At 42.7% G+C, this 17,729-nt stretch overlaps 2 protein-coding genes and 1 long non-coding RNA gene across 9 annotated transcripts in view; 2 read left to right on the top strand and 1 right to left on the bottom strand.

Annotated features, from left to right (window-relative positions):
- The window catches only part of acap3a (ArfGAP with coiled-coil, ankyrin repeat and PH domains 3a), a 56,401-nt gene extending 54,631 nt beyond the window's left edge, over positions 1-1,770 (top strand). For all 3 annotated transcript variants that reach the window (XM_030055702.1, XM_030055703.1, XM_030055701.1), the window contains exon 25: positions 479-1,770. In XM_030055702.1, the coding sequence (XP_029911562.1) occupies positions 479-585 (107 nt within the window). In that variant the 3' untranslated portion in view covers positions 586-1,770. The remainder of the gene's footprint in view (positions 1-478) is intronic.
- A 1,314-nt stretch (positions 1,771-3,084) lies between these two features.
- On the top strand, positions 3,085-16,728 carry hipk1a (homeodomain interacting protein kinase 1a). 5 transcript variants are annotated; one of them, XM_030056145.1, is made up of 17 exons: positions 3,085-3,405; positions 3,605-4,338; positions 5,514-5,887; positions 5,981-6,104; positions 6,675-6,794; positions 6,915-7,001; positions 7,284-7,465; positions 7,667-7,817; positions 7,922-8,126; positions 8,394-8,512; positions 9,825-9,962; positions 11,558-11,709; positions 11,845-11,997; positions 12,240-12,410; positions 13,865-14,058; positions 14,598-14,728; positions 14,868-16,728. In XM_030056145.1, the coding sequence occupies exons 1-17, from the start codon at positions 3,366-3,368 to the stop codon at positions 15,297-15,299; spliced, it is 3,507 nt and encodes a 1,168-aa protein (XP_029912005.1). In that variant the 5' UTR covers positions 3,085-3,365; the 3' UTR covers positions 15,300-16,728. The 5 variants fall into 5 exon arrangements, with proteins under 5 accessions (XP_029912005.1, XP_029912004.1, XP_029912008.1 ...); XM_030056144.1 differs by having other exon boundaries at positions 14,595-14,728; XM_030056148.1 differs by lacking the exon at positions 9,825-9,962 and having other exon boundaries at positions 11,561-11,709; positions 14,595-14,728.
- Positions 5,349-8,789, bottom strand: LOC115362286 (uncharacterized). The gene is made up of 3 exons (XR_003928485.1): positions 8,713-8,789; positions 7,249-7,543; positions 5,349-6,137 (listed from the first exon to the last, which is right to left on the bottom strand). It is a non-coding gene; the product is annotated as an uncharacterized LOC115362286 (long non-coding RNA).
- Positions 16,729-17,729: the final 1,001 nt, after the last annotated feature.

The following is a 17,729-nucleotide window of genomic DNA, read 5'->3' as shown; positions in this document are numbered from 1 at the left end:
AACTACTGGAAGGCTTGTGCTCAGTCTCATTGATCTCTCTCACACACAGTGAATGACTGGAATGTTCATTCCCATTTTTAATTAGTTAGGCCTGGGAGCTCTCAAGGGACACAAAAGAGTTCAACTGCCTTTGTTATGGCCATAGATTCAGCGGTTGCCATGGCCGCGGGAAAAGTAAAGCCTCAGAATTTGGAAACTATAAAGAGCAAAGCGTCATGGTGCCTTAGTCTGTTTTTTCCCGTGCATTCATGAGGTGTTTTTTTTTTTTTTTTTTTTTTGTACCCAGGGCTGCTTTCTCTTGTCTTAGTTGGCTGTATTCTTATCTTTCACATTAAAGAAGTTTTCAGTGTAATTTCAAAGATTTGTGCCAAGCTTCCACAAACCCCAAGTTACACATTTTTTTGAGTTTCAGGCCTTGATCAAAACGTTCTGTGATGTGTCCACCGTTTTCACACTGTCCTGTTGTCTTCCTCATCAGGAGACTCCACATACCTTGACATCTTCCGGGAGTTTTCCCACATGGCGTCCCACAACCCAGAGAAGCTGAAGCGTAGGAGCGTGCACTTCCGACACTCCTTCAGGTAGTCCACGAAACACCCGGAGTGCAACGAGATTATACTTGAAAAGTGCAGCGGCCACTTTCCCTGTTAAGCCTGAGGGGATCAATTCAAAACCATCCAGGATCCTTTGCTCTAGTGTTTCCACCATTTCCAACACAGAAAGTCCTTTCAGTGTAAAGGTGAAAAACCACTTCTGTCAATGCTTTGCACTATGTGGGTGAAACCTAATAGCAGTGAGTGACAACATGTAGCATGCAACTCAGTGGATTTTAGATGGAAAGGCATTGTACCGCCATCAGAAATGTCCTGTCCTGTAATGCCACCCAGCCTCTTTTATTCCAAAGAGAAACCGACACAAACACGACTGCAAAGTGCATTGAGTGGAAAGTGAAGAAATCATGACATACATCCTAAAATCTAAGTGATGCTGTTGTTCGAAATGATCAGTGATGAACTCTTGTCTCAGATTGCTGCCTTACATATCTGCAAGAGTCTTGTGCTGTTCTCAGATGAACCATTTATTTTGTGATATGATTTTGTTTTACGAGGACTGGCTGGCCTTGTCCTCTTTTGTACTTATGTATATATATATATATAGTATTTTTTTTTTTTACGGTGTTAGATGTCCTCTGATAAAACCCCAAGCACTTACCAGTTGTTTGTTTCCTTTGTGTCTGATGCTTGCGGCATCAGGCATCAATCATTTGCTGTGATCAGTGTCTTTATTCTGATGAGTGCATCTGATCGATTGAAGGAATTATATGTTTCATAGGTGAAATGTTTTGTTTTGTTTTGTTTTTTCATCTGTCTGTATGTGTAATGCATGCATTTTATTCCAATATATTTCATACTCAAACTTGAATTCAGCTACAGCCTATCTACAAAAAGCTCAACTGTTATACTGTATGGACAGAGACTGCCATATCATCATTACTTATCAACACCACCATTTCAACATAATGTAATCGCAGTGTTATTTCTCTTGATGGTCAGTTTCTTTTGTTATGGAAGATGATTTTTTTGCATTGACTATGCTGGTATAGTCTTTATAATGTTTTGTTTAAATGTACTTTGCTGTACCACTATGAATTGCAGTGCTTATATTGCTGTATACATGCTGTAGAAGCACAAATGCTAATATATCTGAATGAAATGCTATTTTGAACAGGAATACTGATGACAGATGTCTGCCTGTTGGGAGTGAAAATAAAGATGGTCTCTGTTTACACCTTATGGGGGAGTCGTCCCATCATGTTCACATGAGTTTGACACCAGACAGGACAACTTACTGCAGCTTCCCTGCCTCAGCTGAGACTGTGATGCCCTCTTGTGTTGAAACTTGAGACTGGAAAAAAGAAAGCTGTCTAGTATCACGCTTAACTGTCTGATTCAGAGACAGATGGAATAATCTCATGGCAAGATGAACATTATCAGATGAAAAAAAAAAAAGTTTTATTATTGACCGGTGGATGTGATGGATTTTAATGTCATTGTTTCTTGTGAATTTAATCGACAAAGAATCATGTAGATCCACTGAAACCTCTCTACCATATTAACTTTTCTTTTATGTCCTGTAACTGTGGAAGGCAATAAATATTCACTTGATATAGGCATAATAAAATGAAATTATGAGTTATACCATAAAAATCGGAGACATTTTTCAGCCAGTTTAGTATCATAACTTTCTCTGAATCAAGGGCATGTTTGAATAAGGACATGGTTCATGTTGGTGTGATGATATACTTATGCCCACCCATAGAAACTAGCTATCTGCAGATTTCAGAAAGCCAAATTTTACTTTGCAATACTTGCAAAAAGCTGGCAAAAACAACATACTTGAACATACAGCAGCTGATTAAATGTCTGTAAACTACAAATCAGAAAAGAAACCAAATTACATTAATCAAAGTGCATGAAGTTCAACTGGACTGAGGGGCTGCATATTGTAGCCTGTGGTTCTATATTAATGTAAGAGTGGACAGGCCGTGCAAAGAAAAGTTCGATAATTTAATTTCAGACATTTCAAGGACCTTCAACACACATGGACACACACACACACACACACACACACACACACACACACACACACACACACACACACACACACACACACACACACAAAATTTGACACTGGTGAAAATCCACTGGTAAGTTGCAATGACATGGTGCCCATTCAGATGCATAAATGTTAAAGATAATATCAACTGAATGATAAAAGGTAATATTTGTTGCAGACAGAGAGACAGAATAAAGTATATACAAAAAAAAAAACTAATAACAGTAATAATGTCACCATTATATTATATTATATTATATTATGAGATGTGACAGAGGCTCCACTTTTGCAGACCAAAAAAAAGTCCGAGTGATCTTTTCAATAGCGAGTGCCTCGTAGTATGAAACATAAACGATCTTTGATTTTCTCGCGGCTGCCACCACGTTTACGTCGCCCGTCGACGTCGGTCACGTCTCCTTTTGACGTAGGCAGGGTAGGAAGTACAGTATACAGTACGGTTCGTGATTTCCAGTCCAGACAGACAGAGGATGGGCTGCCCGGGAGACAGAGCTCGTTTTGACGATATCTGACATCCCGGGTGACAGTATGCACACGCGTGGATTCCGCAGCTAGAAACGCCATGTCGTCCCGGGCTGAAGCCAGATGTGACGCGTATGTTTGTAGCTAGCTCGACTGTTAGCTTCGTCGTCCCCCGGCAGGGCAGGGAGCCGCGGTGCGCAGCTAGCAGCCCAGCTGGTCGGCTGCAGCACAAGACAGAGGAGCTGCTCGACAAGATGATGAGGCCTTAAATGTCAACTCGACGACGGCACATTCAGTCATCAAACACAGGTACTGTCGTTGATTAATGTTGTCGGTGTGTAACTTGTGTGCAGGGAATCAGACTTTAACATCAACGTCTTCATCAGCTGGTTAGTAGCCAGCTAAGCTATGCAGGAAGCCTCTTGTCAGCATCACGTTATTGTCTCTCATCTCTGCAGAGTGAGATGCTTTGTCCATCACTGTTAATCATCTCGAACCTCGTTCACAGACATGGCCAGCCAGCTCCAGGTGTTCTCCTCCCCCTCTGTGTCCTCCAGTGCCTACTCTCGTTCAAAGAGGCTCAAGGTGGAGAACCCTGCCTGGGATGTCACCAACCAGCTGGGAGACAATGCTTACTACCAACAGAGCCCCAATCAGGGATCTGCCCCCTCCACATCTGGGTCCAACTTCAACCCGGTGTACAACTCCAACCAGGTGCACCCGCCCACAGCGGGCTCCCGGGAGCAGACGGTGGTGCGGGCGGCAGACAGCACAGGCAGCCTCCGCGGGCCGCCCTCGTCGTCGTCCTCCTCCTCCTCCTCCAGCCGTCGCGTCAAGGATGCGGAGTCCTCCTCGCAGCCGTGTGACCTCTACCACAAGCAGTACAGCTTGAAGAGGAAGAGCGAGGAGGTGGACAGCAGCGACAGCGTGCAGATACTGGAGGAACTGTCAGCCCCCGTGGTGTCGAACCGCACCGGAGGCGGAGGGGGAACCACCACAGCACAGTCCATAGCACATTCCACGTCCACCACCAAGAGCAGCAACTCCCACAGCGAGGGGGACTACCAGCTGGTGCAGCATGAGATCCTGTGCTCGGTGTCCAACAGCTACGAGGTGCTGGAGTTCCTGGGTCGTGGCACCTTTGGCCAGGTGGCAAAATGCTGGAAGCGTGGCACAAACGAGATAGTGGCAATTAAAATCTTGAAGAACCATCCCTCGTATGCTCGGCAAGGTCAAATAGAAGTGAGTTGTGAGAACAACAATACATAAAAAATAAAAATGATTCTGAACTACATGAAGATATTGTTGAGGGTGAATGTGATTATGTTATGTATGATAATTTATGATAATAGCATTGATAAAACCTGTGCTTTATGTTAGTACCTGTAAAAAAAATATCTCAAAAGTGGTCACAAAAAAGAGAAGAATAATAGGGATGCTCGATAACATCAGTATGTCATTAGTATCAGCTGATATTGGCTTTAAAATGAAATGATGGTATCAGCCTGAAATGGAAATTTCTGCCAGAATGACATGCGGGGATGTGAAATAGGTCAAATTGGCCCTGGTTGTGGCTGTTGACGGGCTGTCTCGGGAACAGCATCATCCAAACCAGGAGAATCAATCTAACAGTTTTGATTGAAAGAATATATTAGAATAAATAAGTTGTGTTTTACATAACCTAAGTTGAAATATTTACTATTGTGCCCAGTGAACATGCATGTTTTGAAAAGTATTGTATTTTATGTCTGCATCAGCCAATGGGCCTTCACAATAAGAGTAGGCATAATAATCTGTTAATTCCACAGGAATTAAGACTTGATGTTCTCTGCAATTAGGTGGAAAAAAATATGTGCATTATTGGTATCAGTATCACCAGTCGGCCAAAAGGGTTGGATATCAGCCCATCAAATATAGGCAAAAAATCCAATATCATGCATCGCTAAAGAATAATAATACCAGGGGTTTGGTTATAAGGCTGGGTATTGGCAAAGAGCACATGTGACAGAACCTGTCACAGTACGATTTGTATCATCATTGCAGTACTCCACAGAACTGACTGAAAATGTATTAAAAAAAAAGTACAACTTACTGCATAAGACCATGATAGAATGATGAAATATACAACCTATTATAGGATGAATCAGGTGACAAACTGATTCAAACTATTCACAGTTACCATTATACTTTATTAAAACAGAATTAGCACAGTACACTTAATTAACACGGTGTAAGCTGTATCACATTTTATGCTTATAACAAATGCAGACACGAAGCTGCTGCATTGATTAAAATTGTTAGTGTTGTTTTTTTTTTTTTTTTTTTTTACATTATTAGTGAAATCATACACATCAAGAATGACTAAGCCTGATCTAATGACACACTTATGTCTGCCATCTTCTCTCTCCCCCCTGCAGGTGAGCATTCTGAGCAGGCTTAGCACAGAGAACGCCGATGAATTCAACTTTGTCCGTTCGTACGAGTGTTTCCAGCATAAGAACCACACGTGCCTTGTGTTCGAGATGCTGGAGCAGAACCTTTACGACTTCCTGAAGCACAGCAAGTTCAGCCCCCTGCTGCTCAAGTCCATACGGCCCGTGCTGCAGCAGGTAGCCACGGCGCTGATGAAGCTGAAAAGCTTGGGCTTGATCCATGCCGACCTGAAGCCTGAAAACATTATGCTGGTGGACCCTCTGAGGCAGCCGTACAGGGTGAAAGTCATTGATTTTGGCTCAGCCAGCCACGTGTCCAAAGCCGTTTGCTCCACCTATCTGCAGTCACGGTACTACAGGTGGGTGCGATTAAAAACACTATTCAAAACACTCAGTTCACATGTAGTTCACTGCTGCAGTCTTGTCATCAGTCAAATTTGATGTGTTTGCAGAGCGCCAGAGATCATTCTGGGCCTTCCTTTCTGCGAAGCGATCGACATGTGGTCTTTAGGATGTGTCATCGCTGAACTGTTCTTGGGATGGCCGCTCTATCCTGGTGCCTCAGAGTACGATCAGGTCAGGCTGCCTCACCATCTCCCATACCTGTAGCTAGACAAAGGATGCCATTCAGCATATTGGCATTTATTTGCATCTCAATAGAATTTACATAATTGTTATTTATTGTATCCAGGTAAGGACACGTACACATAAACCCAAGGTTTTAAAACATTTGTGTTGCAGATGTTTTAGTTACAGATTTTTCCTCCTTGTGACTTCACATATTCACAAGGTGTGACAGTCATCAGGAGGTATTCAGAGTTCACTATAATGTGGGTCAAAAATTCTGCACTGATTTAAATAATTTTTTTAGTGTGTGCTCAGTTATCCATTCTTTTCATGCCGTTTGGGTAAGACTGTGATGGGATTAAGGGATTAATGTTTAAATCCTTTGTCAAAATCAGGCTGTAGATGGTTGAAAATAAAATGTTGTCACAACTACCAGAATGGACTTTGCTGCTTTGAGAAGCTTCAGTCATTTATAAAATGCTCTGAACTGCCAGTGAGTATAAGGCCTAAGTCACAAGGCTTACATTTGCCATGTACCAGCAACTGACAATTAATGTTATGTGTCCTTGGCTCTGGTAGATTCGCTATATTTCCCAGACACAGGGTCTTCCTGCAGAGTATTTGCTGAGTGCAGGAACAAAGACCAGCCGCTTTTTCAACAGAGGCCCCGATTCAAGCTATCCTCTCTGGAGACTCAAAGTAGGTGACTTTTCAAGGATGCGCCAACAAAATCAACACCGCCTCATTTCTGTGATCCACTGACAGAAGCCCGCAACTCTGTAATGAGGTCTTGCTGTATTTATTTATTTTCTTCTGCAGACACCTGCAGAGCATGAGGCAGAGATGGGAATTAAGTCAAAGGAGGCAAGGAAATACATCTTCAACTGTCTAGATGATATGATGCAGGTGAGGAGGTCACCGTTCCATTTTAAGTTACATCCTGCCACTTACTTCTAAGCAGTAAAATTGATCCTCATGTTTATTTGTTTTTTTAAATCTCCTTTTGGGGAGACAAGTTGTAGCTCAGTTCCAAACATTTCCATATATATTCATAGGCAAATAAGCATTTTGATGAACTCATCAGTGTGTGGTTAGCATCTCTTGGTGTACTGGGGCCTCTCACACATTGCTGTAGTGCAGATTACTCTCTCACCTGTTTGATATCATCGACTTTTTGTCCGGCTGCAGGTGAACATGACAAGCCTAGAGGGGACGGACATCCTGGCAGAGAAGGCTGACCGGCGGGAGTTCATAGACCTGCTGAAGAAGATGCTGACGCTGGACGCAGACAAGCGCATCACGCCCATGAAGACCCTCAACCACCCGTTTGTCACCATGACCCACCTGCTGCACTTCCCTCACAGCTCACAGTAAGCAGCTGATGCTTAACTGTAGAGGCTTTTGAGAGATGATCAGCCTAAGATGCAGCATTTTTAATTTGTCTGAAACTACAGCAATGATGATGATTAGTCATGGTTCACACACCTAGGGTTTAGCATCACAGTTTATTTACATGTGCTCCTGTCTTGCAACATTATGCTTATATTTTGACCATGGTTCTCCTTTAACAGTGTGAAGTCCTGCTTTCAAAATATGGATATATGCAAACGCAGATGTAGCGCCTTTGAGAATGGCAAAAATTTGTTTGCCAGTAACAACACCCCCAGCGCAGCCACCAACCTCACTGTAACTTTCAGCAGCCAACTAAACCAGCACAACCAGGTAGAAAAAGATTTGCCAGCTTATCAGCCTGACCGAATGACTTTTTCCACTTCTTAAGCACAGTGTAATGTGGTGTCCTGCTGTCTGAATGGTGTCTCTTCCAGATGGCCTCTACAGGCGGTCAGTCCCTGTCCCTGAGCAGTAACGTCCCACTGCTGAACTACCAGCCTGGCCTCTACCAGCAGGCCACCATAAACATCCCTGGTCTGGCCCAGCAGAGTGTGCCCCTGCAGACCAGACCCACCCAGCTTTGTGCCCAGACTGAGCCCTTCCAGCAAACACTCATCGTTTGCCCACCCACCATCCAGGGTGAGCACACAAGGTCTTGGTTTAGCGCTGCCTGAAAGGGAAAGAAAGCTATTTCCGCCGTCTAGCCAGAGCCAGACGTTTATTACTTTAGCACTTTCATAAATCAGTGTCTTTCACAGTCAGGACAGACAAAAGACAGAAACTTGCCTTGCCTTGATTCAGCTAAAATCAGAATCCCAATTCTGTGATGTTGAGCATTTCACACTCCCCTGTATTTATACTTGCATATTTGACACAATGCACCCTGCCTCGATCTCTTCCCTGCAGGTCTTCAAACGTCCAATAAGCACTCTGGCTACCCAGTGAGGATGGACAACTCGGTGCCCTTAGTTCCGCAGAACCAGTCCTCCCAGCCTCTCCACATTCAGCCTGGCATGCTGGCACAGGTAGGACCCACTGCATGATGTATGTGTGTGCGTTTGAATTTGCACATGTGCTTGGTTATGTATGTTGTGGATTTACTGTCATACATGAAAAGGCATTTCTTGCTCTGCATGCTCTCTATGCATATTGAAATTATAGCAAAAATTTTGGTAACTGCACTTGTCATGGTGTATAAAGTCTTTGCAGTTGGATTACAAATCACCTGGCAACCACAGCTGCTGCTCTTACGGAGGGCCACTGGATTATAGATTATAGTTTCTCACAGCAGCTATTTTGACATGAACAGCAGGGCACACACAGGTGTTACTAATAACATTAATTAAGGTTCTGTTCCATTTTAGCTCATTTAATTTCAAACTGGCTGCTGTGAAAATGGCCAATTGGACACAATGCACAAATAATGACTAAATTGCTAACAACTGGGCCAAAATAAAAAAGGAGATTCTCTAAAACAGGGGTGTCAAACTGGTGCACCACCAGGTGATTTCACTGATTACCTCACCTTCAAGCAGAGAGGAGGAACCAATCAGTGAAATCACCTGGTGGAGTTTTCAGTTGGAATGAAAACCTGCAGCCTCTCGGCCCTCCATGACACCAGTTTGACACCCCTGCCCTAAAAAGTTTGTTGTGGATGTAGATGATTTCAGTAGTGTCATAAGTAGATAGTGTGATAATGAAGCTTTGTCCCTAAATTTAGGCCACCATGACACAGTAAACTGTACTATTTTCAGCCTCTGCCACTCTGGTCCTAGTTTCTCTTGAGTTCAAAGCACTACAGGTAGCAGGTTGTTATTGTTAACACGAGATCACTAGCTATTATTACTTTGAGCTTTGCTGGCATGCAGATCAGACTGGTTAACAACAAGATGGTGATGGCAAACTTGATACTACTATTAACAATCTAACACTGATGTGAACAAACACAAAATCCGTCAAATGAATCTGTGATTGGTTCCTAGTATTAAAAAGTACTCTTAATCAGTTAACCGTGTCCGTTGTGTCTGGTGATGCTGTGCAGTAATTTGTGTAAAAGCACAGTTAGTGTTGCCCAGGAGTTGTGGACCTCCAGTATGGCCACCAGAGGGTATGTTGTGTCATCTGTAAATCCTTTCACTCACTGGAAATTTGAACATCCAGCGTGATCTGCTCCATAGCAAATGTATCAGCCACCACATGTTAACTGCCTCTTTCTTCTTTGGGATTCAGTAGATTGTGGAGCAGGATTGTTCCAAACATCATCTCTCAACCTGCATCTACCAGTTTGGTTATCTAAGACCTCCACTCCTTCCTCCCTCCCCTTACACTTCTTCCTAGGCATCCTTCAACCCCCTGATGGTAGCCAGCCTGTTTGCCCCAGTGGCAGGAATGCCACCCTTAGGCTCGGTCCCTCTGGCACTGGGCTGTGGGGCTGGAAGCCCTGGCAGCTTACTGGATCAAAATGCCTCCATGCTGGTAAAATACCATCATGTCATCTGCTACACTGGTTTCATTTTTTTTTTTACCCTCTTCTTCTCTGTCCTTCTATATGTCACTTATTTCAGGGGTGTGCACCAGGGCATGGGACGCATGTGCAACTCACCAGTCTGGTCTGCGCTTTTTGCTTGCAGCTCCTTGTGTCTCTGTTTTTCTCCATTCCAAAGAAGAGAGTGTTTACATGCAGGCTCTTAAAGAGTAAAGACTTAAAACATAACCTGTAGTTATATGGTATTATATTAAGATTAACTCTGCATCTCTGATTATTTGTTTTGATGCAGGTCTCAAAAGCAAAGGCAGTGTAGATTAGTGTAGATTAATTTTCTATTGCATGCAAACATTTGTAAAAGCTTTGAGAACCTTTTCTGCAATTATTGTGTTAAAAATTCAGTATCTGTCACTATTTATCATTGCAGCAGAGAGACCAGCTTCGGCACCTTAACTTCTTCCCTGTTCTTATCTCAAACTAACAGATTCCTTTCAGTTTCAGGTTGGCTGACTTGTAACTGGATGCTCTCTCTGTTCCTCAGGATTGAGGACTCCACAGCATGTTTGCTTGGTATTGGATGCTTGAGAGCCTGAATGAAGTGTTGTTTATTTCTGCCTCTCTGAGAACCTATTCTGGCACATTTCCTACTCAGCAGCAACTAAAGCATTTCTCTCTGCACAGGAATAGCTTTGCAACCAAGAACCAGGTGGTGGCCATGTGGCATCATCTTGAGTGTTGTTGAGCGAGCCTATTAATGTGTCACTGCTGATTCTGAAATCTTAAGTGTACATGCTACTGTGTACTTGATGCCTTTTACAGATTTCAAGGCATGCTGGATGTCTTTTGGTTTTCATGTATGACAATGTTAGACAGCGAGCTTTTGTGGATATCTACAAACGGCATGTGCTCTTACCTTTCAGCGCTGTACTCTGTGTCGCCAGCTTGTGCTCTGCCATGGTCAGCCTGATCATGACTTACCCTGCATTCTTTGCATTACATTTTCATAGTTTCACTGCTGAAGTTTAAAGGAACAGTTTAACCAAGAATGAAAACTTTGTCGTTATCTACTCACCTTCCTGTCATTTGAAATACAGGTGAAGCGTCTTTGTCAGCACGGAAAGATAGCTAGCAGCTCTCTCCAAAACAGCTGAAATCAATGGATGCTGCTTTTTAGTCAAAAAATGAAAAACTACTCCATATAATTCCTGTTACATGATCCACATCCTGTTTTTGTTATCAAAGGCTATAAGATTTGTACTAGATAATAGTTCTTCTCCACTTAGGTGCCATTGCTTGGCTTCTAAAGATTTGGATAACCCTATACAAAAGTAGTAATTTTGTAATTTTGTTTAATTTTTGAGTAATTTTGTTGTGATTTTTTTTTTTTTACATTTTTGGCATGGAAATGGCATTGCTGGCTTGGGAATGACTAGATAATTACAAAATTTTCATGTTTGGGTGACTTGCTCCTAAAATGTCAAATTCAGGAAATGGAATCAAGTGAAATCCAGTCTTTGTTAAAAAAAAAAAACAACAACAACAACAAAAAGAAATCCTTTGTGTGTGTGTCTATGCATGCGTACAGCAGGGCTGGCCAGCAGGCACTCAGCAGATCCTCATCCCGTCCACATGGCAGCAGATGCCAGGAATGGCCATCCATAATCCTGGGCAGGCTGTAGTTCCTGACTCACCCATGGGTGCCCCCATCTCTGACAGCCAGCAGACGTCCAGCTGGAGGTGAGCTCTGTCTGATGGGTTAAATGGAACTGCCTTTTGATGTTAGTCCTTTTCAATGCAGCTTGAGGACGCGTGGTCAATCAACAGATAATGTCAGTACATTCAGGGTGAATTAGTGTTTTTTTCCTTCCCTAGGGGTCGTCATGGCAGCCAGTATGATAGCCTCAGCCAGCAGGAGTCTGGTGCGGGCCGGCATGTCTCCTCCCAAAGCCACAACTCAGGAGCAGCTCACTCTAGATCCCAACAGGGCAAGAGATCCAAGGCTCGTCATGCTGACAGCAGAGCGAGGTATCATGTCAGGTTCCATACATTCACATCTGTACACTGTGTGATTCTCTCAGGTAAAACACAACAGCAAAGAAAACTAAATGCAAAGTAATGAAATTGTAGCCTGGTTCTGTTGGCTTCTCTGTCCATTTTCCCATTGCACTCTCCCATCTCTCTCTGACGTATCACCTAAAATATTCCAATAGCTTTTGTATTTGTAATGTAGTAGTGACTAAACACCTGTGGGTGCTGTTCTCCTTCAGGCCTGTGTCATCGCTGCAGTCAGCTACCACTGTGGTGCACAACTCTCCCACCTTGGCTGGCGACCAGTCTCAGCCCATCGTCATCTCCGACACCCCTAGTCCTGCTGTCAGCATAATCACCATTCACAGTGACTCAGAGGATGAAGATGACAGGAAGTTCCCAGCTGCCTGGTGAGCACATTTCCACTCTAACATAGGCAACAACTGTAATTTAGACCGTCTGGGACATTTTGAAACTGAGAAACAAGATTGTTGTTGTCATGACTTTGGCAGGTTGTATGGAAGGTTCCTGGCATGTATCCATTGGAGACAAAGAACAACAAAATTAAATGTCCAAAAGAGGTTTTCCCTTTCGGTGATGTTCTCATTTATTGTAACGATGAATATAACAGGCAGACTTACACTCTCTTATGCCTACAGCTTACAGCTCATTAAGGACTATGTGCCTTCTACCACATAACAACTCATGCTGATCTTACCTGCTCTAATTTATACACCTGATGCTCAGATGTTTATCATTACACAAAAGAAAAACAATACTTCCCCTAGTGGCCAAATACATAAAGTACATAAAAATGGCTTCTACACACTGGCTCCTATTTGTGTTGGTGTGCACTTATAAATACCAAATTAAGTAATGAAAGGAGACAAAAATTAAACACGAGTATGTATGTGTGAATCTTACTTCTTCATTGCCAGAGGTTGCTTGCACATAACCAATGTTGTGATCTGGTCTTTACCACCATTCAGGTCCAGACACCAGACAGGTCTTTCAGAGAAGCCTGTCCTCGTTTTTAGTTGAATTGAGCAGACTCAGCCTCTCAACCTCAACCTCCACAATAGGTCTGAGAGATATTGAACTTGTTTCCATCTCTGTTTGATGTATGAATCACAGTCCTCAAAGAGTCCGGTAGGAAGTAGAGGCTTGAACTTGAACAGTATGATGTTATTTGGTGAAAGTACTTGAGAGGTCATGATAGTCATCAAAACGTTTTTTGATGGGATGGCTGTTAAAAATTTCTACGATCTCACAAAAAATGGTATGAAAACTTTCATCATCCAAAGACTGGTGTCGGAGGATGGAGCACAACACTTTTCTCATAACACGGATGATTTGTCCCCGTGTTCTACTATAATGAGAGCCACCAGGGGGTTGAATTTACACCCTACTTCCTTTTTGGGCCACAGCAATTTGTATTTTGCTCTGATCCAGGTTTTTGAGAGCTTCTCTCAGTTCTCTTTCCACTCCAATAAAATTTGTTCCATTGTCAGATATGAGGTTTGAAACTTGACCATGTGTACACATAAAACATTGAATAGCATTTATGCATGAGCCAGTATCCAGTGAATGCTAGAGCTGTACCGGCCTCACAATTTCTGTCAACAAAGACAAAGAACAATCAAATTAATGTCCAAGAAAGTTTTCCTTTTGAGTAAAGTTCCCATTTATAGCAAAGATGAACATAACAGACAGACTTTCACTGACTTACAGTAAACAATACTAAAACAATACTTCCCCTAGGGGTCAAATTAGAGAGTACATAAAAATGGTCAAGCAGCTGTGAAATCTTTGTATCCAGAGTACCTGAAAGTAACGTTTCCTCTTCCCTTTTCCCCTCTCGCAGCTCTGGAACGAGCCAGCGGACCAATGTGATTAGCTGTGTGACGGTGCACGACTCCCATGACTCGGACTCGTCAACCAGCAGCCCTCTGAGCCCGAAGGCCAGCTCACAGCCCATCAAGTCTCTGGCCATCATCATGCCGTCGGTGAAGAGCCAGCCTGGGGAAAATACAACTCACAAGGCCCCGGCAGCACCAGGTGCACACTCAGCTTTCAGGTCTAGAAAATGACTCTGAATAAAGGTCATTTGGAAAATTCATCGTAACATGATGAATTCCAGCGGAGATTGTTGGTCATGGGTGACACTGACCGTCTCTCTGAGCTGATTGACCAAAAGGGCCATGTCGTTTGACAAAAGCATTACAAAAAGAGAGTGGAGCATAGCAAACAGAGGTGTAACTTCCAGCTGTGACCTTGGAAGAGGTCTACAGTCTACTAAGTGCCTTCTTGTCGTTAACAATATCAGTATCCATCTATTGAATGTGTTGTAGATGAGTGGTTTTTGTTACATCTCACAACCAAAGTGACTCCATTATAATCTACTGTTATGACACTACATCTCAAAGACAAGCCATCCATAATGATAGGTGCACCATTCATAAGCTCAGTGCCCAACTTACAAGGAAAAGCTTTTAACTGAAATGTTGCTGACCCATTCTCCATCCTTCACCTCAGCTGCAACTACTGTGATCTATACTGCTCTAAATGCTGACAGTGTTCTGCTTGTGCAATAGCAGATCAAGCTACAAGTGGCTCTGGAAAGTCAAAGAGGGTGTCAGCTCAGCAGTCCAGTCGGTCAGGAGATTCCAGCACCGAACGGCATCCGCGGGCTGCATCCAGCAGATCTCAGCCTCTTAACCTGAGCCAGGTGACAGTTCAGAAAATAGCTGGTACTGTGCCTAAGACATCTGTGTGTGTAGTTTTCAGAAATTTTGTAAGAAGGCTTGTTTGAAGTCCATAGTGAATGTGTATGGGTTTAACCAGGCTGATGTTCTCTGCTCTTTCAGGTGCAACAGTCTGTGATGTCATCATCACACGACCAAACAGGAAGCAGTAGTACCCTGAGGAGGCAGCCGACATACCCCCCTCCTGTCTCCTCCCACTCGTCCTACCGGCTTCATGAGACCTCTCTCTTCAGCTCCACCCCGAACCTGTATGCCTACCCGGCGTCCGCCGCCCTGGCTTCTGTGTCCCAAGCCGTGGACCAGATGCAAGGGGGCTCGTCCCGCCACAGTAGAGCCAGTGGTGCTTACTCCTCCCTGGGGCTGCTCCAGAAGAACAGCAGCTTGGCCCTGGCGGGTCCTGCTCCGGGACAGTACAGCCACCACCACCAACAACAGCAGCAACAGCAGCAGCAGCCGCAGCAGCTGGGAGGACAAACTTTCCACCGATCCAATGCTAACTACCAGCGAAAACTCAACCAGTACCCCTACCTGTGAGGACGGGCGGCTGACTGAGGTGGAACCACTAGAATCCGGCGCTGTAGCCTTGCATGAAGACCAAATGGAGACCGAGACTAGGGCTCATCACAGGTGACTGTGGTACAGGATTTGTTTTCAACTTGACTTTTACCGTAGTTTATTGTCCGACTCTTGTTTTCAAAACACGCTGCGATTATTTTGTAAAAGAATGTATGACAAAGTAATCACAGAATGTATTAACATTATTTATGGTCAGTCATTTTCCTTAACTCTTTCAGTTTTGGATTTTTCTCATGCTGCGTACAATAACAGCAGCATTACGTTGTACGAGTTTTAATGTGTCAAGCCAAGTTTTGGAATCTATTGAATGAGATATGTGTACCGAGGAGAAACTGGAACTTTATTCTTTCGCATTAACTGTTATGCTGCTCTTTATCATGGTGGAGATTTTTTAAATTATTGTTAGAAACCTTATATCATTGTCATCAGAATAATTGTTTTACAGTTTGTACATGAGGCTTAAAAAAATACATCCACACCCACACAGAACACTCTCATTTTACTTATTCATGCCTATATTTTGAGTTTTATTATTTTAAAATTTTAATATGTCAACACGTTGTGAGATGGACTCAAGTGAAGTTGTTGTATGTTTCATTTATGAATGTATTGTATGTATGTTAGCTGTATTATAGATACCAATGGAGAAAGTAAGCTACTGTACTGTAGGCTGATGTGTCTTTGTGTTCTGAAACCGGTCTTCAGATGTCGCCGTGTCAGTTCAGCCTATGAACCGGCCTTTGGCTTCATTATATTTATATGTTTAGTATGTTGAACAAAACCATACATTTCAATGCAGGTCAAAAGCAGGTGGTTTTCAGAGGAGAATGTCACTTCCTGTTATTTTTACAATCCTGAAGTTATTCTTAAGGTTGCATGTGTCTGACATGGAGTAGCATTCAAGAGTGCTTTGTAGACTACCAAAGACGCTGTTTAGCAGCGTCGCTGGAGAACACACAAGGTCAGTGCAATGTTTTGTGATTTTTTTTTTAATTTGTACGACAAACACTCTTCATGATAGTGGGAAAATGTAAAGGCTCTTGTCTTGTTAAGTGATGTTGTATGTGAAGTTACGCGTGCACACTAAAAAAAAAAAAAGTTTGATTGGATATCACACTATAAAGTAACCGTGAAGCCATTTAGATAACATTTCAATTGTAATATCCACAGTAATACCTTTTGAATTCACTTTGTGAATTATGAAATCTGACAATGGTGATCTCATGACAATACGAATCGATGTTCACTATGTAACTGCTTCTAAAGAAATCATTGGCTTGGTGAAACAATGGTTGTTCTTACAATCCTGCTGTGTTGTGAAGTGCTACATTACATAGAACACACAATGAACCTTAACACATATATACAATAAAATCTTCTTAAAACAACTTGGGCGTTATTTATGATTCAGTGAATCACCAGAAATTAACCAAATGCAGTATTTTAATTTACAGTCTATTATGAATTTTGCACAGCGTATAGAAAATAGTAGGCTTTACACGATCAGGATTTTTGGGACCTACGTATCACCGATCAGTGAGTTTAAATACCGGTCACCGATCCAATCACATCAGGGAGCAATATGTCTATTTAAATAACCTGTTTATTTACTGTATATACTTATGTACAGTTTACTGAGTATCAACAAAAATATTCTCAAGCATTTTTGCCAACGTTTAACAATCTTTGCCATGCCCCAAACTGACAGAGGTACTGCAGTGCACAGATTGCAAATAGCTTGAGTTTTATCTGTCTCAGACACTTGGAATAAGTCCCACACCACCGACATGTTTGTTTGAATCCGACAGCGAATGATTCCAGATTCAAAAAACTTTATTGTCCGTCACATGGTGACAGGGCTCAAAACTGACGTGGTGGTAGTGTGGAACTTCTTCGGAGTAAATGAAACAGATAAAACAATGCAACGGGAGCATTTGCAAAAAGTTTCAACACGACAATGACGTCATTGATCGGATCGGCGAACTAAGACATTACAGCCGATCACACAAATTGCATAAAATGCAAAATATCGGCCAACCCGATATAGCCGATCAGATCGGTGGAACGCTTAGAAGATAAGGCTGGCATAGTATCTCCCGAATTAATACCATCACATCATAGAGACTGTAAATCATGAATCATATTTCCAAAAACAATGCATATCAAGTATTTACGTATTTAAGTACTTAAGCACTGTGATTCAATATTACAGTTTATTGTGATTTTTGTTTTTTTTAATCAATTTGGGTTATCCCGAGTCACACCAACACCAACATTCCTGTAAAGTCTGGTACAAACTGAGGCTGGACGTCCTCTGTGTGCACAGCTCCATACCATCTTGTGTAACTGTGCTTTGCTCATGGGCCACACGGTTGTAGCTCGATGCCA

The sequence above is a fragment of the Myripristis murdjan genome, chromosome 7, assembly GCF_902150065.1.
Source record: "Myripristis murdjan chromosome 7, fMyrMur1.1, whole genome shotgun sequence".
NCBI lineage: Eukaryota > Metazoa > Chordata > Actinopteri > Holocentriformes > Holocentridae > Myripristis > Myripristis murdjan.
The sequence above is the reverse complement of the archived record's forward strand: the minus strand, read 5'-3'. Positions and strand labels throughout refer to the sequence as shown.